The 25,859-nt window shown below is 45.4% G+C and overlaps 1 protein-coding gene across 2 annotated transcripts; it reads right to left on the bottom strand.

Moving 5' to 3' along the window:
* Positions 1–17,287: 17,287 nt before the first annotated feature.
* On the bottom strand, positions 17,288–23,706 carry LOC127043322 (gap junction beta-6 protein-like). Of its 2 annotated transcripts, XM_050937336.1 has the most exons (3): positions 23,633–23,706; positions 22,351–22,437; positions 17,288–20,919 (listed from the first exon to the last, which is right to left on the bottom strand). In XM_050937336.1, the coding sequence occupies exon 3, from the start codon at positions 20,895–20,897 to the stop codon at positions 20,220–20,222; it is 678 nt and encodes a 225-aa protein (XP_050793293.1). In that variant the 5' UTR covers positions 20,898–20,919; positions 22,351–22,437; positions 23,633–23,706; the 3' UTR covers positions 17,288–20,219. The 2 variants fall into 2 exon arrangements, with proteins under 2 accessions (XP_050793293.1, XP_050793294.1); XM_050937337.1 differs by lacking the exon at positions 22,351–22,437 and having other exon boundaries at positions 23,633–23,699.
* Positions 23,707–25,859: the final 2,153 nt, after the last annotated feature.

Genomic DNA, 25,859 nt, shown 5'->3' with positions numbered 1-25,859 from the left:
TGTTATAGTTTCGGCCTTTCCAACATCCCCTGACAACAAATTCCACAGGTTGACTGTGCATTGTGTAAAGAAGTGCTTCTTTTTGTTTGTTTTAAACATGCTGCCTATTAATTTCATTGGGTCACCCTTGGTCCTTACGTTATGTGAAGGAGTAAATAAGACTTCCTTATTTACTTTCTCCACACAATTCATGATTTTATTGAACTCTGTCATATCACCTCTCTTTTTTCCAAGCTGAAAATCCCACCATTTTAAATCTCTCCTCATACAGAAGCTGTTCCATACCATTAGTAATTTTTCTTGCCCTTCTCTGTACCTTTTCCAATTCTAATATATCTTTGTTGAGATAGGGTGACCAGAACTGCATACAGAACTTAAGCTGTGGGTGTGCCCTAGATTTATATACTGGCATTATATGTTCTGTCTTATTTTCTATCCTTTTCCTAATGGTTCTTAACAGTCTCTTAGCTTTTTTGACTGCTGCTGTACGTTGAGTGGATTTTTTTCAGAAAACTATCCTCCATGACCCCGAGATCTCTTTCTTGAGTTACCACTAATTTACAGCTAATTTAAATCCCATCATTTTGTAAGTATAGTTGGGTTTATGTTTTCCAATGTGCATTACTTTGCATTTATCAACATTAAATTTCATCTACTATTTTGTTGCCCCATTACCCAGTTTAGTGAGATCCTTTTTTAACTCTTTGCAGTCTGCTGTTCACTTAACTGCTATTTTGTTATCCAGTCACCTAGTTTAGTTGTACCAGGCAGTTTCACACAGAATGGTGACTAGTTCAGTCCCTGATACTATAATTTTCAATGTGCAGGCAGACTTCTGCACTGGCAAAGAGTCCAGATCAATTTTAATGGATCTCTGTGCTGGTTCAGAGTCCACCCAAGTGTTATTAATTGCAATATTGAGGCATTAGCTACCTAACAGAAACTGCTAAAGTGATGAAATCCTCTATCTACTTAAATGCCCCTATCCCACTGTTACCCAGGGTTTTCAGAACCCAAAGCAGTGGTAACTTAACTGTTTCTCTCCAGGCAGTGTCAGGAATAAATCAATGGGGCATAGCTTCGCTATCTGGTAACTGATTGATACAAACAAGAGTGCTTTCACCTAAAACTACTTTTTTATTAGGTCTTGAGCACGCACATACGCACACACACACACTGTAGCAGTAGGTTCAGAGCATCTTAAACCTTTATATTTACCAAATTTAAGATGCTTTCAGGGAATCAACAGCCAAAACAAAACATTTTGACTTTCTTGGAAATTGTGCCCCCTCCTTTCTTTTTGCCTGAAACTGTTTGCCAACTTTGACCCAAATTCAAGAACAGTTTTGATTGACTCACAGCTGCATTTTTTGGCAAATAAACTATTTGTCCCCCCACTCCAAAAAAAAGAAGAAAAACCAACCCCAGCTACACTTCCCACTGCCTCTCCTCAAGCAGTGCGGGAAGTAGATTTTACACTTTTGTGCCAGAACATTCTAGGACCTGGTAGGACAACACTCTTTGACAGGGGCTTTGTCAGTGTCAGTGTCAAAAACAACTAATTTTCTAAGGGTAGTCACAGCTCAGTCTGGTTCTCATTTGTGTCTATCCCTATAATTCTTTTACTGATATAAAATGGTAATACTGAATTTTCTGTATCCTGTACCAGCATTAACTTTGTTTCCCTACAGTAGGCTTTGCATGACAATTGACAAATGAAGATAGTCTAGGTGTGAAGGAGGAATGTAAATATTGCAGATGGCAGCAATAAAGCAGCACAGTTATAATGATTTGTATTCTGATCTTTAGTAGTGCCTAGAGGCCCCAATTGACAGTGAGGTCCTCCCATTGTGCTAGGTGCTGTACAAACACATAATGAGAAACGACCCTTGCCCCAAAGAGCTTACCATCTAAATCAGGGATTGGCAACCTTTGGCACTGGCATGCGGATCACTAGGGTAAGCCCCCTGGCAGGCCGGGCTGGTTTGTTTACCTGCCGTGTCTGCAGGTTCGGCCAGTCACGGTTCCCAATGGCCGCGGTTCGCCGCTCCAGGCCAACGGGGGCTGCGGGAAGCGGCATGGGCCAAGGGATGTGCTGGCCTCTGCTTCCTGCTGCCCCCATTGGCCTAGAGCGGCGAACCGCTGCCATAGGGAGCTGTGATTGGCCAAACCTGCAGACACGGCAGGTAAACAAACCAGCCTGGCCCGCCAGGGACTTACCCTGGTGAGCCGTGTGCCAAAGGTTGCCGATTCCTGATCTAAATAGACAAGACAGCTAAAGAATAGGTGGAAAGGGAAACAGAGCCACAGGGAGTTGAAGCAATTTGTCTAAGGTCAGATAGCAAGTCCGTGGCAGAACTAGGAAAAGAACCTAAGTCTCCAGATTCCCAGGTCAGCACCCTAGCTGCTAGATCATGTTGTTCAACCTGGCACAATAACAGGTGCTTTATAAATACTGCTAAATGATTAGATCTCTAGATAGCACTTTTGAAAAAGGAGACAGATAACATAATACAGAATATCAAGGAAGTTTAGAATAAGAGCTACACACCCTTGAATAAGCTTGTATAGCTGTGGTTAATGTCATTAAGAACTGAGTGTTTACATCTAAAGGCAGAGTTTGTCTCATAGTTCAATTTGTAAGATGTGATCATCTTATTTCGTTAGTTGGGGAGTCAAATCCGACAGGTTGTAATGCCATTCTTACTACTAGTCTGTGAACACAGAGATAATAAACCCTAAGTTTAACAGTCAAAGAATTCTTTAAGCTTTCATAAGTCTGTATATTAAATTTAAAGAGCCATGTATAATCAAGAACGTACCTGCACTGAGACAGGAGTATTATCCTGTAAATATTGGAGTAAGTAAGACTATCCCTGACAGATGTCTGTCTAGCCTCTTTTTAAAATCCATGGCTATTGGAGTGTTTCCTAGATGTGGCTGGCTGGACAGTCTATGATAGATGCTCTCCCACTTTTTTTCAGTGGTTGGATTTCAGACTGCTGGAATGCTTGATCAGACTGGAAACTAGGATGGCTGAGGCTGTGGTATGACACAAGTCGTTCTTCCAGGAAGCAGCAGGCTAAGGTGAGAAGGATTAAGGAATCCTGTGGCACCTTATAGACTAACAGACGTTTTGGAGCAGATGCATCTCAGGAAGTGGGTATTCACCCACGAAAGCTCATGCTCCAAAACGTCTGTTAGTTTATAAGGTGCCACAGGATTCCTTGCTGCTTTTACAGACTAACACGGCTACCCCTCTGATACGTAAGAAGGATTGTTCTCTCAGGCTTTTGGTTGGAAAGTAAAGGAATTCAAAGAAGTTAATGGAGAGAATATAGTGGAGTCAAACTATTACAGCCCGGAGCATTTAAACTGCAGCTTGCGATTCCAAACAGTATTATTTAAAGTCAGTCTCAATAGCTGCAACATCAGTGTTCAAAAGGCTGCCATTACATACCTTTCAGTCAGATTTTCAGATTCTTTCTGGCTGTTACCCTGAGAAACAGATATTAGTCACAACAATAACACATAAAGAAGCAGGACATCTCTCTGAGGAACAGTAACAAGAAAAATTCCTGATAACAGAGAACCTCATTACAATTAGCAAGATGGAAATTTAATCACATTAGCAAGACAGAGGCAGGTCATTCATAAGGCCTCTTGTTTAGCTCCATACAACAAAAATATGTCATTCAAGAATACTTTAGTCTTCGGAATCTATTTTTTGGACCATTGTCAATTTTAAAACTTTGTAATACACTTTGAAGATACTCTTGTAGGTTTCTGGAAGTTTTATGGAAACATTCCAAGAGCATGTGTTGTTGACAACCCTGTAGTCTCACTCAGTTTGGAGGAGAAGGTATAACAAAGGATTCTGGAGACGGATTGACACAAACTATACACGTACATTTAAGTCCTCCAACTTCTTACCTTTCTTTTTTAATTCTCTCCACTGCATTCTTTGACGCCTTCGTTATCCTTCCTATAACTCAGGCTCACAATCTTGGTATGATCTTTAGCTCTTCTTTCTCTTCCTATCCCATATCTATTCTCTTGGTAAATTTTATCACTTCTTCTTGCTCTTTAATGTCCCTAAGATTTGCTTTTTTCTCACTAACCTCACTTAAAATCCTCATTTGGTTTATGTTATAGTAATCTTGCAACATGATAATTTTAAGCTATTTTTCCAGCCACTCCTCTTATTCTATCCAGTTTTGCTAAATTTTGTACTGCTAAAGTTATTTTCCTCTCCTATCATTATCTGCATCACCCCCTTCCTCAACCCACTCTGTTGGCTTCTTGTCTTTTTTCTGCATTGATATTCAATCTCCTTGACCTCATTTTCAAAACTCTACATAATAGCATCCAATGTATGTCTCTGATCTCTTGCCTCCTACTTTTCATTCACTTCATTTTTCCCATTTGTTTTGCCTTACTGCTCATTGTGTCTCATTTTGCACACCATTTATTGCCCTTTAGGCTTGGAACAACCTCTCATTTCCTGCTTTGCTAAGGCACTCCCTCCTCCTTTAAGTCCCTTGATAAAGCCTTTCCCCTCCAAGAATACTTCCATTCCTCTTCTCTTCACCAATATAATCTCTTCTCGCTCTCCCTTCTTGGAATTTTTGTTCTATGTTAGCTGTTGACAACAGGGGGCACTACTACCCCTGAAATGGATCTTTATGGGGTCTTGTTGGAGCAGATTACTGCCATACCAGGAAAAAGGTCCACAGTAATTATCTTAAATACACAGCAGTTTACTGAGAAGGAATTACACAAGTGGTAAAGGGTTATATTAAGTGATAACTTCTATGCTATACATTAAGAGCTATACATTTCTCTTAAGAAGTCTCTCTTTCACAAACATACACAAACAGGTCCTGTGCTAGCCTCACGCAGTTCCTGCTTGGCAAACAGAGAAGGTGGTTACAAGTTTTACAGATGGCTTCTGCTCTCCTGGTCTGTTCTTCTCAGCCCTCTGGTCTGTCTTGGAGTCCCTCAAGGCAAGGCCTTGGTTGCCTTGAGATTCCTCTGGTTCACAGTCCTACTCGAGCCCATGGAGCAGAGTTTTGGCTACTCTGTCTAGCAGCATTGCTTCTTCAAGCATCAGTTAAGGAATCCCAGCCACAGTAATTTACTTTGCTTGGTTCTTATACTCTTTTTCCTCAAAGGAGTCACATATCTTAAAAGCATGCCCAGTGGGCATGTGGTTACTAATTTTTACTTGATTAGTATTTTAGAAGTGGCTGGGGGCATAGGCGCCAACTCCATTGGTGCTCTGGGGCTGGAGCACCCATTGGGAAAAATTAGTAGGTGCTCTGCACCCACCAGCAGCCAAGCTCTCCTCCCCCCGGCCCACTTCCTCCTCCCCCGCGAGAGCGCCATGTCCCCGCTCCTCCACCTACCTCCCAGCACTTCCCACCCGGCCACCACCAAACAACTGTTTGGCAGCGTTAGCACACTCGGGGGTGAGGGAGGATGCGAACATGGCGTGCTCAGGGGAGGAGACAGGGAAGAAGTGAGATTTGGGGAAGGAGTTGGAATAGGGGCAGGGAGAGGGTAGAGTTGGGGTGGAGACTTTGGGGAAGGGGTTGTGATGGAAGTGGGGAAGGGATGGGAAGAGGTGGGGAAGGAGCAGCGCCTCATGGAAGAGGTGGAATTGGGGTGGGGCTGGGGCGGGTAGGGGTCAACCACCCATGGAAAAGAGGGGAAGTCAGCGCCTATGGCTGTGGATAGCGGGGTGGTACCGAACAAAGATCACCCCACATTTACTCACTCATCAGTCATTCACTCTGGCTCTTTGTGTGGTGTCCTTGCTGTAAGGTCACTATAACCAGGTCGATCCGTTCACCATCCTGGAACTTTATACATGTGATATTTACTTTTGCATGGGCCCATATTTGCTGACCAATAGGTTCAATATTGATTATACACGCAGACTTTGCCAGTTCTTTATCAAATTTGCTTCTGCTTAAAGGGAACTTGCTCCCAAGATCCTCTGCAGCCATTCAGCCATGTTTAAATCGTTTCAGGTTATGCTCATACCATTCATTGAGTATGGCCACACCAATTTGGCACCATCCCAACATTAGCCTTTTTCTTTTGTTATAACCTCTTTGGCATGTGAAATATGTCTAGCTCTTGTAAATCGGCTTGCACATTTATGATATCATAGAAGTGATTATTGTTGTTTTATTATTATTAATATAGGGAATGAGTCTCCTAACCTTACTCACTGAGTAATACTTTATACCATTGATTTCAGTGGGACTACTCAAGGAATATCCTCTTTCTTACCCCACATGTGGAAATAATAATAATAATGTGGTTACTATTAATATAGGGGCTGATTCTGCTACTCTTATATACTGAGTAGTTCTCTAAAATTAAAATAGTCATTGCCCACTGGTATGGCTTAGTCCAAGTGTTGTTGGTATTTATTATTAATTATTATTATTATTTTTATAATTGTAAGCAGAGTCAGGATGAGCTCTACCCTGACATCCGGTGGTGAATTGTGGCTAGTTGTGGAAAAGAACTTCAGGGGCTGATCTTGTTTGCATAGGCACGCCCACTCCGCCTAGCATGAGCCCATAGCAGCCCAAAATGGTCACTTTGGCTGCTGTGGGATCCCCAGTTTCTCTGTTATTGGGGCAGGAAGAATAAAGTGTTGTTGCCATGAGCATGTGAATCAAGGCCAGTGAAACTGTTTTATGACAGAGGGACTCACCATCAACTATGTAGCACTCGCTGGGTGAGGGACACGGGGTTCCAAAACCCAGTGAATTGAGAGAGGCTGGGGATGGGTATTTGTACCGGCTCGGCTTGGCTCGGCTCTTTTTGAGAACCCAAAACACCTAAATTTACTTAGAGCTGAGATCACTGTGTTAACTACTGGGGGAGCCTGAAGATATATTGCTAAGTGGCTGGCAGAGTGGAGCAGTTTGTGGGATGGTTGGAGCAGCCTATGGAACAGCGAGTGGAGTGGAGCGGAGCTGAGCTAAGCAGTTTGCTGGATGGTTGGAGTGGCCCATGGGATGACGAGTGGAGTGAAGCGGGACAGAGCGGAGAAGTTTGTGGGATGGCTGGAGCAGCTTACGGGATGCATCTAAGTCTCTCGCAAGGCTTCAGAAGCCACAGAGCAGCAGGGATCCAACATGGGAGCTGAGAACCCACATGCGGGCCCTGGGAGCTGTAGTTCCTTGGCTAGCTACCTGCCTATAGAGCCAGCCCTGGAGCAGGAACTACATTTCCAAGCATTCCCTTGGCAGCTATCAACAGGAGTGGGAGGGAGTAAGGTAGCTGAGACCTCTTGCTGCAGGGGCTGCTGCGGCAGGGTGGCTAGGAGCAGCAGCAGGGCCATAGAGGGGACCAGTGCCCAGGGCGCTGCCGTGTGGGGCTGCATCCTGCTCTCCAGGGCTCTGCTCCCTCTGGGGCTGACCTGTCCTGGCTCCTCAGTCCCCTGCCAGGGCGGTTCCCCAGTTCTGCCTTCCCGATTCCCGGCAAGTCCTGGAAGCGGGAGCCCCGGCTGGTGGGATCCTGGGCTGAGGCTCAGCTTGGGAGCCCCACTGCTTACCATGACCCTGCCAGCGCCAGACTAGCAGGAGGCAAGGGGGAGCGGGCGGAGTCAGGGCCCCCCTGGGTGCCGGGAAGGAGTTGGGTGGATGCAGCCTCTGTCCCTGCTAGCGTCATGAGTGGGATGCGGATGACCCGCCCTGGAAGCGAGTTACCAGTGACCCAGGGCTGGGGCGGCAGGGGGAGGCGGTGCCGGGGGCGGGGAGAGCCCAGAGCTGGGGTGGCAGGGGGCGGCAGGGTTTGTGGGGAAAGGGGGGAGCCCAGAGCTGGGCAGCAGGGGGTGCGAGGGGAGCCCATGGCAGGGGGGCAGGCAAACATTTTTTTGCTTGGGGGTGGCAAAAAACTTAGAGCCGGCCCTGATCTGTGGCACTCCATCCTATGTTAATTCTCAATTTACTGAGGCTACAGGGGGAGAACTATGGGTTATATACTGTCTAGAAGAAACCAGTTTATTCTTTGCCTTTTTGCTTCCATTAGGTGCAATCATAGGCACCAATGCCATGGGTGCTCTGGGGCTGGAGCACCCACAGGGAAAAATTAGTGGCTGCACTGCACCCACTGTCAGCCAAGCTTCCCTCCCCCCTGCCCCATCTCCTCCTCCTGCCCTGAGCACGAGCACGCTGTGTCCCCGCTTCTCCCCATACCTCCCAGCATTTCCCACCTGGCTGCTGCCAAACAGTTGTTTGGCAGCAGTAGCATGCTCTGGGATGGGGGGAGGAGTGGGAACATGGGAGGAGGTGGGGAAGAGGTGGGGAAGAGGCGGGGCCTGGTCGGGGATTTGGGGAAGGAGTTGGAATATTGGGAGGGGGCTGGAGTTGGGGCAAGGACTTTGGGGAAGGGATTAGAATGGGGGCAGGGTGGGAAGGGGGGTTGGGGCCTCATGGAAGGGGTGGAGTGGGGGTGGGGCCGGGGGCAGGGTGAGGGTCAAGCACCTATGGGACAGAGGGGAAGTCGGTACTTATGGGTGCAGTCATCATACTAGCTGCCTGGAGTAATATGAAGCTCTCTTGCTTGTATGCAGGAAAAGTTGGGACTGTGGTAAACATAATTACCAAGAAGTAATTTTCCTGTTTGCCACGTTCTGTAGGAGTTGGTGGTCTGACAGATGTCAGAGAGAGAGTTGCAGAGAGACCTCAGTGGATGCAAATATGGGACCAAATGGAGGGGGAGAGGTCAGGGAAGAGGACTGGAGTTAGCAGTTTTCAAATAAAGATAATAATTAAAGCCATGAAAGTGAATGAGGCCATCAAGCAATGGGAGTCTATTAGGAAAAGAGGAGGAGACCAAGGACAAAATGCTCTATGGGATATAGTATTGGGCTTAAAGCACCAAGAAAAGAGTTAAAGAAATGACGATACGATTTTATGATATTCTAAGGAGATATGATAGGATGAGGGGATTTGTTTTGGTTTTAATCTGAAGATGAGATGCCTCTCTCCTCATGGGAGGAATATAAAGTACGAGAAAACGGAATTTTACAAATCAGCTTTGAATACAAATTCAGGTTTATCCTATACTATTTGTGTACAGTTTTAAAATGTACAACATTATTTCTATTTTAAATGCTGGGGGCTCTTTCAGTTCTGGAGTGGAGGTGACAATATACCTACGTGTAGCACAACAGTTTAGTGGACAGTGTGTATTATTACACTAACAGAAATAGCATTGCTTGAGATGCCACACAATTACAGAAGATGGCAGAAGAGAGATTTGACACAAAATTAAAGTAGCAGGAAGAGCTCCTGTTTCCTCCTGAAAGCAGAGTTGATGGGAAGCCACACCAAGTGTCTTCTTTTCTTTCTTTTTTAAATAAAGGGAGTAACTCAAGTGACATCATCATTTAGAAACAGGAAACTAATAAAGAAAATAGTTTGATGCAATCAGGGGCAGTAGTTTAATCCCACGGCAACTGGAGGTTATGATGATGGAAGCAGCTATTGGCCCCATTAGTGAGTACAGCCCAATTGTACTAAGTACTTTCCAAAGACATAGTTAGAGATAAAAACAACACAAAGTCCGGTGGAACCTTAAAGTCTAACAGATTTATTGGGCATAAGCTTTCATGGGTAAAAAACCCAGATCTTCAGATGCAAGAAATGGATTTTTTACCCATGAAAGCTTACGCCCAAATAAATCTGTTAGTCTTTAATGTGCCACAGGACTCCTCATTTTTTTTGTGGATACAGACTAACACGACCACCCCGATACTAGTTAGAAATAGTCTCTGTCCCATAGATTTTACAAACTGAATAGACAAGGATTGGGGGGAAAGAATTATTCTTCTTCCCATATTACAGGAAGGAGGGTATTGAGAGATTAAATTACTTGTCTAAAGTCAAGGTGAGGGAGGTAATATCTTTTTTTGGACCAACTTCTGTTGGTGAGAGAGAGACAAGCAGGAGTGGAGTATGGGTGGGGCACAGGCAGAAGAGGTGGGCTGGGGAGCTAGCCTCTCCAAGCAGCAGCTTCACTCGCCGCCCATGACAGCAGGTAAGAGTGGGTCAGCTCCCGCACACCCAGCGTGCACTGCAGTCTCCTTAGGCAGGGGCCATATTCACAGAGCCAAATGCACCAACGCTGCACATTTTGCATGAGGGAGAGGGTATGGGAATCTCTGTGGGGAACTGTGACTCTCCGCCGCCGTGAGGTGGGCTGGGCGCCTCAGTATCCTTTGCTGACTTGTCCCTCCTCCACCCTGGGCTGCGAGCCCGGACTGCCATCAGGCATAGGGGCACTAGTTTAATAATACTGCGTAGGGCCCCATAAATCCTAAGGATGGCCCTGGCCTTAGCCATAAAGGCACCCTTCCTCTCAAAGGTCTGCTAGAAAGTTGGAAACCATGTGTAGCCCAAGATCCACTGTGCTTGCAGCAGCAATCATGGGAACTACAAATTGTGGACTACAAACTGCTGCATTTTGGGAGAATTTCCTGGTTTCTACTGGGAAGTACCCTTTGCCCTCTCAGCAGAAGTTGTAGCTCTGAAGCTGTCTGACACAAGGCAAGCAGAGAGGAGTAATCGTAATCTGTTTCCTTACAGGCAGTACCAAGAAGAGCAGATGGAACACAGTGAGATGAGTTTAAATGATGGAAAAGGAGAATATGGGCTTGTCTCTTTAGCAGTTTAATTATCATGGGGTTTAGAACATGTTTGTAAAAGGTTTGTGTTCAGGGCTGGCCTTACCATGAGGCGAACTGAGGCAGCCACCTCAGGTGCCAGACTGTGCGGGGGCACCACTAGGACCCAGAGTGTAGAAAATTGTGTCTGCTGCTGGTACCTATGTATTCTCTCTGCTCTAGATGCACAGAGATAGTGGAGTGCTGTGCTGGAGGAAGGAGGGCACAAGAGACATCACAGGCAGGCAGGAGAAAAGGTGAGAGGAAATAACAGAAAGCAGCAGGAGCTGCAGGGAGAGAGAGGAGGAGCCTCTTATGTACCTGTCTGGCACCCCCAGGAGCCTGGATTAAGTAACACCAGCTTCTCAAGGAGCTTCCTGTTTCCTGCCGCTCCCCTGAACCCACTTGAGGAGAACAGGTAGTCAACTGAAGTAGTAGGAGCCAGTTCGGCCCTTAAGACTCTGATATCTTCCCTCACTCAGGCCCTGCTACCAGCCTGCTTATTTATCCCCTTCAGCTGAGTGTTGAGAGCCACTATAGCTGGCACAGAACAGCAGTCATGAGTGAAAGAACAAAATGCTCCTCAGGCGAGGCATTCAGAAGAAGAAAGAAAGCAAAGGAAGCTTTTCTATCTAAGCAGGAAGGATCTCTCCTAAGATACACAGACACAAATGTTCACGGCGAGCCTTCCGGCCCCAGTGAGGATGTGAGTGGTGAGGAGATGCCTGATCTTCCAGTTAGTCAGAGTGTAGGTGACCTGGCAGCTACTGCAGCATCCATAGCTCCATCTCAAATGGATGTAACCATGCACATTCCTGAAGAAAAGTGTAGATCAGAGAAGAGTGTAGTGGAGGCTCAAGAAACAGCTGCTGCTGAGTTTAGTTCCTCAAGTCTAGATGATCCAGGACTGTGGACCCACTTGAGCAGTAGCCTGAAGGACTTCCTTGTACTGCATGGGCCACAGCAAGTGAAAAACTTCATGTTCCCCAAAGACAATGAAAATAGAAGTTTCCATCCAACACATTACTGGTGTGAAATCCCCAATGGTGACAAAGTGAGGCTTATGTACTCAGAAACCCAGCATGCTGCATACTGTTTTTGTTGCAAACTCTTCCAGTCTAATGTTCCAGCCACATTGGGTTCTATAGGAACAAAGGACTAGAAAAATCTGGCTAGAAATCTGGCATGCCATGAGAAGGCAGCAAATCACCCATAGGTGGAAAGCGCTTGAGATGAGACTAAGGTTAAAGGCCACCATAGATGATCAGCATCAAGAGAAGATTGCATCAGAGTCTCTTTACTGGCAAAATGTTCTGAAAAGGCTCATTGCCATTGTGAGAATGCTTGCTACCCAAAACCTAGCACTGCGTGGCACTTCAGATCAGCTGTATGTGCCAAACAATGGAAACTTCCTTAAAATTGTGGAGCTGATGGCTGAGTTTGATGCTGTACTCCAGGAGCATCTAAAAAGAGTCATCATGCAAGAAATAGACACACATCACTACCTTGGAAAAACAATTCAAAATGAGATCATACAGTTACTGGCAACAAAAGTCAAACAGAAGATTGTGGCAGATCTGAAGTCAGCAAGATATTATTCTGGACTGCACACCTGACATCAGCCATACGGAACAAATGACTTCAATGGTGCATTTTGTAACAACAAAAGAGTGAAAATGTCCCTGTAATGGTGACTGTCAGAGAGCATTTTCTAGAATTTATTGACATTGATGATACTACAGGAGCTGGTATGACAAATGTGCTTCTTAAAAAGCTGAAAGATACAGGAATTGCGATAGCTGACATGAGAGGTCAGGATGACGATAATGGTGCCAACATGAGAGGAAAGAACAGAGGAGTGCAGACATGGATCCGAGAGTTAAACCCTCGAGCTTTTTTTGTCCCATGCAGTTCTCATTCATTGAACTTGGTGGTCAGTGATGCAGCATCAGCTTCTAGTGAGGGGCGGAAGAGGCAGAGCCAGGGCTAGCCTCCCCAAAGGGGGGCTCCACCTGCCGCCCATGCTTTTACATGCTTGAAGACTGTTATCATGTCTCCGCTCAGTCTTCTCTTCTCCAGCTAAACAAATCCAATGTTTTCAGTCTGTCCTCATAGAGCATGTTTTCTACCTTTAATCATTTTTCTGCTCTCCTCTGGATTTTCTCCACTTTTGTCCACATCTTTCCCAAAGGGTGGTGCCCAGAACTGGACAAGTTGAGGCCTTATCAGTGCTGAGTAGAGTGGAAGAATTATTTTTCATGTCATGCTTACAACACTCATGCTAATACATACCAGAATGATGTTTGCTTTCTTTATAACATAGTTGACTCATTCTTTGACTCATATTTTGTTTGCACTCCACTATAACCTCCAAATGCTTTTCTGCAGTACTTCTTCCTAGACTGTCATTTCCCATTATGTATTTGTGCAATTGATTATTGTTTCCCATAGTGTAGTACTGTGCATTTGTCCTTATTGAATTTTATCCTATTTAGTTTAGACCATTTCTCCAGTTTGTCAAGATCATTTTGAATTCAAATTCTGTTCTCCAAAGAACTTGCAACCCCTCCCTGCTTCAGATTATATGCAGACTTTCTAAGTGTACTCTCTATGCCCTTAATCAAATCATTAATGAAGATATTGAATAGAAAGGAACCCCACTCGATATGCCCTTCCAGCTTGACAATGAATCATTGAAAACTATTCTCTGAGTATGGCTTTCCAACCAGTTGTGCACCTACCTTATAGTAGATTTGTCTAGACCATCGGTTCTCAACCTGCAGCCTGAAGGCTGCATGTGGTCCAATTAGCACACAGCTAATTCACAGCTGCCTGGCCACCCAACGTGGCTGGATCTGAGCTGCCAGCTGGCCCTGAATGGCGGGGGTCTGTGGTCCAGGGCTGCCACCCAGCCCTGCAGACTCTCAGGTCCGGGGTCCGAGGCTGCCGCCCAGTGCCACAAAATCTGGGGCTGCTGGCCAGCCCATGGGGCCCAGGATTCAGGGCTGCTGCCTGGTCCCGCAGAGTCCGGAGCTGCTGCCCAGCCCCATAGAGTCCAAGGTTCAGGGCTGCCACCCAACCCCGCAGAATCCAGGATGTGGGGCTGCCGGCCAGCCCCACAGGGTCCAGGCTCCAGGACTGTTGTCTGGGCCCACCACCCAGTCCAATGGGGTCCAGGGTCCAGGTCTGCAGCATGGGGTCAGGGTCCAGGGATGGCATCAGCGCTGCTGCCCAGTCCTGCAGGGTCAGGGTCCGGGCTGCCACCTGGCTGCCCTACCACCCAGCCCCGCACAGCCAGGTCCAGGGTTGGGACTGCCACCTTGCCCCACACAGCAAAGCCCAGGGTCCCTGCCACCTATCCTCCCCCCAGGGCTCCACTTCTGGCCCCACTCTGTGGAGGGGTCTCAGGCGGGAGACAATGGGCATTTGTGGGGCTGGGTGGGCGCATTGTGGTTCTCAGCCTGCCACCCAGGTAGCACATTGTGGGCCGCATATGCAACCCACAATGATAAATAGGTTGAGAACCACTGGTCTAGACTATATTTCCCTAGCTTACTTATGAGAAAGTTATGTGAGACAGTATAAAAAGCCTTACTAAAGGCTTGTTACTCTGTCAAAGAAGGATATTAGGTTGGTGTGACATGATTTGTTCTTGACAAATACATGAAGACTGTTACTTATCACCTTATCTTCTAGGTGCTTACAAACTGATTGTTTGATTATTTGCACCATTATCTCTCAAGGTACCAAAATTAAGCTGACTGGTCTATAGTTCCTGGGTTGTCCTTATTTCCCTTTTTATAGCTAAGTACTATATTAGTCTGGCAGTACATGACTTCTCCTCATCCATCTTTGGGGGAGATTCCTCATCTCTCGTTGTCAGGGCAGCATACCAGATTTTTGTCTCTATGGACTATGGGTAGCAAGCGGGGGGTGGAACACTGCCTGCTGCCAGGAGTAACCAGCAGCCAGATTCCTCCCTGTGAAAAAACTGGTGGTGCTATTGCAGTCCCCTACAGTTGATTGCTCCACATCCTAGGAGGTCTCCATATGCATATTTTCAATGAGTTCTTTGTGTGCACTGATGCTCCTCAGCCTCGCCAACTCCTCCTGTAGCTCTCCCACCTGCTTCATGAGAGATTCTGCAGTAGGCACCTCTTACACTGGATGGTCTCCCCAGCCTGGGGAAATGCAGGCCACAGTCTCCACAAATCCACACCAGGACCTGGCTTGAGGCATCCATGGTCCAGGTCTTTGTCTGGATGCAGGTAGAGAAGCCAGTAGCAGTGTTGGCACTGGCGATGTGTCCTTTCCGAACCAGGGTGATTTTTATTCTTCCTCCCTCCTATAAACTCTTCTGTTTGCTGCCCCATGTTCACTAGTTCCCCGTGGTCACTTAATGTCTGGCTTTTAATCCCTTCTCTCCTAGGTCAGCCCTGCCCCCTCCTTAACACACAAGGAAGGGTGATCACAAGGATCAAAAGAGAGGAGGTTAGAGCCTTGCTAGTGTACACACACAGCTAGTAGGCCTCTGACTCCCACTCAGCCCCCAAATACACAATCCCCAATAAAGTTACGGTACATACCAGCCTCATCCCACAACCCTAACACTGCCCCTGGGTTGGCAAGTGCCACTAGGGATCTAGTATAAGAATGTTTCAGCCAGGGCTCAAGCCCAAAGGGACCTTGTGACTGGAGAGGTTTTGATTGATTGGAGGCAGGGATTCAGCTCAGATTGCAAAGGATAGGAGCAGGAATCCTGTTTATTTTTTGTTGTGATTGTTGTTTTTAGAGCTTTTGCATCAGTAGGAAATTATCTGTGGGGAAAATAGCTTTTTTTGTGTCAAGATTAATGTCCCTAAATTTAAAAAGCTTTTACCAACTGCTGTTTTATTCCAGAATTACAAATGGAAGTCCCGATGAGCCTTTATGGCAATCTCTGTCACTAGGGCACTGAACATAGTAATGGGCAAAAGGCCATAGCCAAGGATGAGAGGGGATGATGAACAATGTGTAGAGTTTCAAAGTGGTAACCGTGTTAGTCTGTATCAGCAAAAAGAATGAAGAGTACTAGTGACACCTTAGAGCCAAGCAAATTTATTTGAGCATAAGCTTTCATGGGCTAAACCCCACTTCATCGGATGCATGTGAAGAGTGTGTGGCTACTGATGTGCCTTGAAGATGAGAAGTTGGTTCAATATAAGATATTACCTCACCCACTTTGTCTCTTTGCAGTTTGACTGGCTGTTAGGACATAAGCCTTGGTTACAGGGTGTGTAATTGTGATTTTAAACAACACAATTACAGTTTCTACAACAAAGGGATTTTTGTAGAAATGTATTCTTATTTACGCACATTTGCTCCAGTGGTGACTAAAACTTTTTTTTTTTTAATCCACTTTCACCAGACTCTGGTATTTTGACCTTAGCCTGATTATTGTGGGATTTTTTTAGTTAAGTCAAGTCCTTACTCATGCATTACTTGGGCAAAACTCTCCTTGGCTTTAATGTAGTAAGGAGTGAGTAAACACTCTGCATGGACTTCAAGATTTGGCATTTAGAAGAGGAAATACTGCAAAATATTGTGGCAAAGATCAAATATCATTGCACTGTATAGCTCTGCAAGTTGCTTTGTCTGAGAAACCCTGTAATAAAGGTTTTATGCTTGTAAATGAAGCATGCCAGTTTCTGCTCATTCCATATAATTCTGTGTGAATCTCGTCAGCATGTAGTCTTTCACTAACACAAAACCAAACCATAAAAATTTGGCTTGTGAATTAAAAGAAGTTAATATTTTTCCCTCCTTACTTGGAGTGTTAGTGAATGTTTCTTTTAGGATTGTTTATAGTGTTATGCTATTTCTCAGCCTTGTTTGTAGTTTTAGTTAGAAGATTTTGGGTGAAATTCTGACCCATTAGAATCACAGCATCATAGAAGACTAGGGTTGGAAGAGACCTCAGGAGGTCATCTAGTCCAACCCCCTGCTCAAAACAGGGCCAACCTCAACTAACTCATCCCAGCCAGGGCTTTGTCAAGCTGGGCCTTAAAAACCTCTAAGGACGGCGATTTCACGACCTCCCTAGGTAACACATTCCAGTGCTTCACCGCCCTCCTAGTGAAATATTTTTTCCTAATATCCAATCTAGACATCCCTCACTGCAACTTGAGACCATTGCTCCTTGTTCTGTCATCTGCCACCACTGAGAACAGCCTAACCCCATCCTCTTTGGAATCCCCCCTTCAGGTAATGGCAAAACTCCATAACTTCAGTAGGGCTAGACTACACCCCTTGTTTAACTCCTAGCCAGCCCCACTCGCATACTGCTTGGTCTTGATTCTCCGTTATGTTGTACCTTGCATTTTAGATACACTTTGCACTGGTGTAAATGACTACATAAAACTCAGGGCAATAGAGAATCAGCCCCCTTGATGACCATTTCTCCAGGCTTGCTGCAAATAGACTTTGAACTCATCTGAAAAGATTTTAAGCAACATGTACAAGAAACAAACATTTTTAATGTACTTGAGGAAAGAACACAGACAACTCCAGTAGAGAATTATATTTTTATTTGAACAATATCTCTCTGTACATGTCAGGCATTCAATGGGGCTACACAAAAATGGGTTCACAAGACTTATTTCCCATTGAAATGTCTGAACACACATTTCTACATATTAGTTCCTTAGCGAAATAAAACTATAAACAAAGAAAATCTCACAGATAAAACTCGACTAGGGTTAGTATCACTAACACTACAATTCAGGATCAGAACCATGCCTGGGCACTCCCGGTTGCTTTTCCAATCCCTCTGTTTAACTGCTTCAGGAGCCCAAGTAGCCAAATTGTTAGATGAAAATAATTAACCTGAGATTGTCATCAGCTGTGGAACATCTTCATTTCATCCACTTGCAAATTCCTTTAAATCTGTAGTTTGTCCTGCTAGCATGTCCTAACACATCCCTCTCCTCCCACCTCACCTCCCAAATGTCAGACAGTGATAAAACCACCTTTCCACTAAGGAGGTAAACCTTTTATCACCAGTTTTTCCAGCTGTTGCAGTGCTGCTGTAAAACCTTCTGTAGATGAGACAACCGATTTCTGCTGCAGGTTACATACACATCATTCCACTACCAGCTCATAAAGTTGGCAATGTAGAACTCTGTGTAACTATTTACAAAACTAACAAACCTGCCATGTAAGTTAAAAATGTCTCTATTTACAGTAGCTCTCGGCTATTTAAAGTGGTATTAGAGCTTACATTTCCTTCGATAGTAAACTTACTTTTTCACTAGACAGTTGTATGCCATAGCATTTTAAGTAACATAGAACCTCGGACATTACAAGTGCTTTAGTTATGGGTTCTGAATGAAGTAAAAATGATAATTGTTACAAAACAAACATACTAGAGCTTTGGGAGTGTAGAAACAGTTTGTTCTTTTTGTAGTTGGACATGTAACTGTGCAGGAACCAAGCAAAAGCATGCTACATGCCAAAGCTTTTGTTCATCACAGTTGGCTAAAGGATGTTCTCATACAGCTAGAGTTTCCCATTTAATTCTTATTTACTTTTCAAGTTTTGCTCATGTTTCTGATAGTGCTGCTTTGATTTCTTTTCCTTCCCCCCCGTTAGGTGTCAGATTTCTGACTATACATTTTGAAAGTCCACCCAACCTAAGCCTGTAATTAACATACCTGGTTTGGGGCCCAGACATAGCAGCTGCTACTCAATGCATCAGTAGTAGTAACTTGTTTGTGCTCCATCTCCAGTGCACAATGAGGTGATGCACGTTAGCAATATTTCCGTACAGTACCCTGCCTGAATCGGTGCAGCCTCATTTCCTCCAACAGCAGTAAATTGGGATGTATTGCAGGAGACAACAGATATAAGAGGAGAAACCTAGAGACTCTACATGCTGCCCCTAAAATATGCCCTTTCTGGGCATACCAAGTTATTGCAGCCCATAACAGGAGTGACTGGCTCTCTACAGTTACTTCTAAAGGGTAGGCACTTGGGAGAAGTGCTGAAATTGCATTGCTACATGTAATGCTGTAATTCCCTGTATAAATATGTAAACTTTAATGGTTACTGAGAATATTGTAAAGATCATGGGCCAGATGCACTCTTGCTATTCCTCTTCTTGGTTACACGCAATTTACATCTTAACAATGGAAACTTAAAAAGAAAAAGCAGGTTCTATAACATACATATCTCTCATGTCAAGACAGTGTTATTTTACCTCTTTAGGTAATCTTCTAACTCCTGTGTACATTGTGAAATGATGGACGAGTGACTCACGCTGTACGTGGGAGTGTTGAAGAGTCATACACCCTACTGTGGGTTAGTTGAGGATTTGGAGACGGATTTACGGTTAAGTGCTACCCAGAATGGATAGAAAGAAGAGAACTGTGTCAGAACACTAGAAGGGTGCATCCTGCTATGTATTGTGCAAGAGGATTTTAAGTGTAGTAGTTGTCCTGAGCAATACAAAATGGAATGATAAAGAAAATTTTGCTCGTTCTTTAGTCAGCACAATTTTTTAAAATAAGCAATTGAAGGGGGGCCAGTTATTTGGTAAAAATCTCTTTTTCAAAGGTTAGAACTGAACCTACCAAACTGAGGCTCTCAGCACCACCCCTTCCCCTAGAAAAACGTGTTGCAGGGCAAGTGGAAGAAGAAGACCCCTTTGGGCACCCTTGCCTCATGTTTTCTCTAAATTATTACATGGGAAGGCAGTGTTTGCCTTATTGCCTCTCCCAGGGAATGAGCAAGGGATTCCAGTTCCACCCCCTACAATGCTAACTTCCATGTGGTTGCCTCCATGGAAGCAGTACTGCCAGGGCTTGCTTCACACTGGCTGAACTGAACAACCCACTCCCTTTGAGAGCAGTTAGAAGGAATCTACTGAAAAATACAGTACTAGGCTGTGTATGCACACACACGCACACACAATGAACGTGGAGATTGCTTGGAGAGAGAAACAAGGACCCTACCATAGATGCAGTTGCCACTCTGCCTTCCTCTTTCCCCACTGCAGCAAGGAGAGTCTCATGCCTAAAAATGTCCCAAACAAAATCTCTGTCCCATTCAGACACAAACCCTTCTTAGTAGCTTCATCACTAAAAGTGATTGGTGCAACACACACTATATGCCAGGAACGTGTGGATCTCCCCTCTCTGGCCTCTCCCACAGCTAGATGCACACAAGTGTATCACTTTTTTAAATTATTACACTCCATTGGCTTCTTAACACTAGAATCAGAGCAGGGTTTACTCTTCTACCAGCTGCAAACTTTAAAAGCTACAGCTAGCAGGATCGGGCTGAGTATTCAGCTAAGGGAGTAGTCAGCACACATCCATGATCTTTAAGATCTTTAAAAACTCAGTAAGTTTCATGGGGGGGCTATCAGATTTTTAAAATAAATTACATTTTATGTTTACATTTTATTTTCATTCAGCCTGAAAAACATCACTGTTTTCTGATACCTATCAGGAAGTTGGGAGGAAGAAACATTCTGATGAGTGGGGAGCTATTTTAAAGTTGCTGGTTTCCTAGGTGCTTTCATACAAAATTTTATCATCAGATAACACATTTCAGCCACATTTAACAGCATACAGATCCCAGACACAGAAAGCATGAAAATAGTAAACATTGTTTTCTCAGTGGGTCGAGAAACAAAGCAATCCACTATGTTGGGGCAAGGCCACGCGCTACATTTCAGTAGCTGAGGCATTTGGTATCCATCATACATTACGTAAAACACATACATGAAGACAGCTTCAAAGATGATTCTGAACAATATGCTGCAGGTGTATGTCCACCACAATGAGCCCTGAATATGAAACTTTTGTTTATTCAGTTCTTCAATATCCACTTTCTCACCACTCGTGAGCTGCCTTTTCTTCTCGTGCCGTCTGTGTGCAATGTGCATGGCCACCAGAAGTGCAGGAGTTGAGACAAAGATGAGCTGAAGGGCCCACAGTCTAATGTGAGAGATGGGGAAGAAGTGGTCATAGCAAACATTTTTGCATCCCGGTTGCAGAGTGTTGCAGACAAAATCACTTTGTTCGTCTCCCCAGACTCTCTCTGCAGCTACCACGAGGATCATAACACGGAAAATGAACAGGACAGTGAGCCAGATCTTCCCAATACTGGTGGAGTGTTTGTTCACACTTCCTAAAATATTCTGCAGTGTTCCCCAGTCCATCTTCTCTTCTGTGTCCTTTGACCTAATATGACAAGAGGAATACACCAAAGGACCAGTTATCAAGGATTAGAAAATCAATACCATAACTTCCGTGAACTGGGAGGTTTCCTGGCACTAGCCCAGCATTGCAGGTAAAGAGGCTAACAGGCAAACACAAGTAATTTTAATTTCCACAGCCCATATTTTAAAAAGATGATGGAATCAAACATTTTATTAATGCATTAATTATATTGATCTCTGATGGTGCTAACATTTCTACAGGAGCTGCTGGTTAATCCACATCCGAGCGGCACAGTCAAGCTGACCTAAGCCCCAGTATAGACAGTGCTAGGTTTATAGAAGAATTCTTCCGTTGACCCAGCTACTGCCTCTCAGGAAGGTGGATTACCTACCCGATGGGAGAATCTCTCCTGTCATTGTAGGTGGTGTGTACGCTGAAGTGCTGCAGCTATGCCGCTGTAGCATTTTAAGTGTAGATAAGCCCTGGGAGTAAGTCAAACCTCTCATTAGTGCTGTTTCAGTCTCTCTAAAGCACAGCAAGTGCTACACTACTTCCCATTTGGAAAGTTTTCTTCACAACCAGTAGAGAAACTTTTTTTTTTTAATGAAAGCATAAATTCTGCTGATGCTGATATGTCGCCTTGAGACATGGATCTTTCACAGAATACAGCTGTTGGAAATTGTTGATGAACTAGACAAAGTACTTTGAAAAAGTGGTTAAAACTCTGGCAGGGCTGGTTCATCATCCATTAGGAATAATGCTAAATTCTGCTGTGTGGGAGACCCAAGCTGGCCATGGATAAAAGCCTGTTGGAAGGTGATACAATTACTGCACTTCTCTACCACATGGGAGTTGAATGTCTATCCTAAAGGCCAGTCTACACATGTAAGTCTACTGTACTCAGCGCTCATGTTATAACACTATACTCCCTGAACATATTCTAACATGGTTTATTGTCGTCTACACAGGCAAGACCAAGCAGTATGCCAACAAAGAGGACTAACATGTTATAACAGTAACACAATCTCTTGACATGGCAGATTTGCTTGTGGGATTTGTTTTAAAGCAGAGGGAGATATCAGAGATTTATTGCTCTGATAAGGGAATGATAGAGGAGAAAAGGCAGCCTTGAAAGGGTGGTTGAAATTCTGAGCGTCCCTCTGTTCTCCCACCACACAAATAGGTCAGATTCTGTATTGCTTGCTGTGCCAGCCTATTCCCTTGACCATGATCAGATGCTATATATTTCTGCTAACCTACTCTCACTCATCACATAAAAGCTCAGCAATTAAAAAATGATAATTTAAAAAAAAACTGGGCTAGTCAGAATTGACTGAAATATTTGACGTGATATCACACATCTGACTTTAAAATTGCCTGAAAAAGAACTCTGTAAGTTCTATGTAAACTCGAAAGCTTGTCTCTTTCAGAAAAAGATATTACCTTACCCACCTTGTCTCTTTAAAATTGCCAGGGTGATATCCAACATGAGCTCTGAAGAAGAGCAAATTTGCACTGTGGATACGAATCCACTTGTACCTGTAGAGATTTTGGACACAAAGCACTTTTTCATTCTCACTTTCCACCACGGGAGCATTTAAATCAGTTGTTGGAACTGAGGACATGTACCCTGAATACTCACATTGTCATGACCTTCACAGAAATTATTGGAAATTCCATTTTTATAGTTAAAATATACAGAGTAACAAATATCTTATAAAAATCATAGCACATGTTCCTACTTCTATTTAAATCAATAGTGGAACTCTCATTGACTCCTAGAAAAATTCAAGATTGTAAACAGTAGGATGGATTAATGCCAGATAGTTTAATTAAAATAATGACACTAAAAGCAAATTGCCATTGAGCAGCGATGTATGATAATTTCCTCAAGAGCTCACCCCTTTCACCCTCAAGGAAACTGGGTGTTTCTTCTATTCAAGACTTTGCATGTACAAGTCACGTAAGGTTTGAGTGTCAGTATTGCTTGAGCTGTCAAAGCTCATTTTCCGCTTTACTCATTAAAGTAATGCTGAGCAGTTCAGTCTCAGGGCTGCTAACCTCTCTGCACTCAATTCAAGGTAAAGGTATTAACAAAAGTGATGGAGATCAAAATGCACTGGGTTAAACGTAACACTGAAAAATTCCCTTTTATCCCCAAAGCCTGAACTTCCCCCCACCATTCAGCCTTCCCTGGTATATTTTGCGGTGGTTAATCTTTTAAAATTAGATGTCCTAGTTTAGTAAAGAGCCTGCAAATCCTAGGTTCTTACCAGCAGGCAGCCTCACTGGTTCAGGGTTGGGATATCCACAAAAAAGCCCGCAATCAGAAAAAGAACTGAAAAAGGAAACTTCATCCAAGTACAGCAAGAGTTTGCCTCAAACCCTCTAATCCCGACTGCTCCTGCAGTCACATCCCCAGCACCTCTTTAATCCAGACTCCTCGAGCAGTCACACACCCCCTAATCCGAATTGCTCCTTCAGTCACGCACACAGCACCCCTCTAATCCGGATTCCTCCAGTCCCGCACTCTACTCTGGTCACAGACACACTGCCCTCTAATCTGGATTCCTTGCGTAGCGTTCCCCTCCTGTACACACACAGTTTCCCCTCCTCATCCCCTCTCGTGTGCGAGCAGCACACCGCACACATATTAATCCGGATTCCTCTCCTGTGGGCGCAAACACACACGCTCTCGCGCTACTCCGGATTCCTCGCCGCGAGGGACCCTCACCTGTCTCAGCAACGCGCGGAGCCTGTGGCGGCGGGAGATCAGCGCGCGGCGCTGGCGCCTCGGGTCCCGGCGATCGCTGTCTCCAAAAACTAAAGGTTCCTCCTGGCAGCTGCTTTTAACCCGCCCCTGCTCGCCTACGCCTCCGCCTCCCCAGAGCGAGCCCGGCTGGGGCGCTGCCCCCACCTCCAGCCGTTCCCCCCTCACCGCCCCCAGCCCCTCCCAAGAGCTCGGAGAGGGGCCGAGCCACCCATGGCAAGAGGGCAATTGCCCCCTGCGTGAAAAGGGACCCTTAACACAGAGCCCAGTGCACTTCACAGCCTCCCCCGCGCTCCTTTCAGCACCCTAAAGCAATGGATTTAGTCCAAAATGCCTTCACCTCTTCCTGTGTAAAAACAGGCTTGCAGCCCCTGCAGGCTACCTTAGTGCCACAATATTATTATTGTAGGGCTCTTTAGTATTTGCTAGCTGCCAAAAGCCTGCCTGGAGCTGCAGAGCCCAGGAAAGGAGAGAGGCCCTGCCCCAAAGAGTTTACAGTCCAAGAGACACACCAGGCTATGCACTGGGAAACCCAAGGACATGTCTACACTTAAAGCGCTGCATCCGCGCAGCTGGGTCAGCACCCCTGTAGTGATTGAATGAAGACGCACTAAACTGACAGGAGAGAGCTCTCCCATCCACGTAGTTAATCCACCCCCTCCAGAGGCAGTAGCTATGTGAGCAGGAGAAGCTCTCCCCAGGGACGGCTCCAGGCCCCAGCATGCCAAGCGCATGCTTGGAGCAGCAAGCTGCGGGGGTAGCTCTGCGGGTCGCTGGGAGGGCGGCAGGCAGGGTGCCGTCAGCGGCATGCTTGTGGGGGGTCCGCTGGTCCTCACTCCTGCGGGAGGTCCACCGGAGCCGTGGGACCGGCGGCATGACGCAGTGCTTGGAGCGGCAAAATGTCTAGAGCCTTTCCTGGCTCTCCTGCTGACATAGCGCTGTCTACACAGAGGGGTTAGGTTGGTATAACACTGTCACTCAGGGATGTGGATTTTTCACACCCTAAGCAACTGTGCGGAGCCCCAGCGGACCCTCCACCTACCCTGGGTGGGGACATGGGCCAGGGGCTGCTCTCAGCAGGTGGAGGGTCTGCTGTGGCTCCCCATGGCTGCCTGCATGGCTCTTATCATGGCTGGGCTGTGGCTCTGAGGCTCCATCCATCCCTGGCTGGAGCAGGGTCAGGGAGAGAAATGTGGGCAGCTGTGGGGAGCCTAGATTCCTCCACCTGCACTGGGTGGAGGGTCCAGAGGGCACGGACATGGACAAGAGACCTCAGGGAGGGGGGCCCAAGACCCCCCCCAATTTTGGGAAGGCTCCAGCACCCTTGTATTGACCTAATTTCCTAGTTTAGACCAGGTCTAATAGAAATCACTTGGAGGTTTTGCATGTTGATTATGCTGAGGCAGCAGAGGGTATTTCTTCACTGCACAGTTAACTCCAATTAACTTGTGTTGTTCCTAATTTAACTGCAGTTCACACACACAAACCCTTAATTTAAGTGCAGTGGTACTTTTAACTGGAGGGGATAAAGGCTACGAGTATGTCTATGCTTAAACTGCTACAGCAAGAGCACTGCAGCTATAGCACTTCAGTGTAGACGCTACCTAGCAGTGGTGCTGGAACAATTTTTATTGTGGGGTTGCTGAAGGCAGAAACCATGCATGTGGGTTGTTATTACTACTTCTCCTGTTGGTGTAGGTAATCCACCTCACTGAGAGGCTGTAGCTAGCTTTATGGAAGACTTCTTCTTTCGACCTAGAGCTGTCTACACTGGGGATTATGTCGGTAGACCTATGTCTCTCAGGGGAGTGGATTTTTCACACCACTCAGAGAGGTAGCTATGCCAATATAAATTCCCAGCGTAGACCAACCCTAAATCTCAAGTAAGTACAATTTGTCAGCTGTGAACACAACCACACTGTATAGTCTTCCAATGGCTTCCCAAAATCCCCACCCGCATCCTCCATCCCATTCCATCCCATGTGATGAGAAAAGACAGATAAATTCTTCCACAATTTACTGGGAAAGAATTCAGAGTGACTATGCTTAGCTTACTGTATTGTCAAGAACTATGGAATGTTCCCTCAGAAGTGTTAGCACCCCACACAAGTGAATGCAGTGCCCAGGCATACACAACAATTCGACTGTTAGTCCTCAGTGTGGCTGCTTTCAGTTCAGCTAGGCTAACTGA

This window comes from Gopherus flavomarginatus, chromosome 1 (genome assembly GCF_025201925.1).
Source record: "Gopherus flavomarginatus isolate rGopFla2 chromosome 1, rGopFla2.mat.asm, whole genome shotgun sequence".
Lineage (NCBI taxonomy): Eukaryota > Metazoa > Chordata > Testudines > Testudinidae > Gopherus > Gopherus flavomarginatus.
This window is presented reverse-complemented; position numbering and strand designations above follow the sequence as displayed.

Coding starts and splice junctions, on each gene's coding strand:
- LOC127043322 (XM_050937336.1), bottom strand. CDS start 20,897: ATGGACTGGGGAACACTGCAGAATATTTTAGGAAGTGTGAACAAACAC.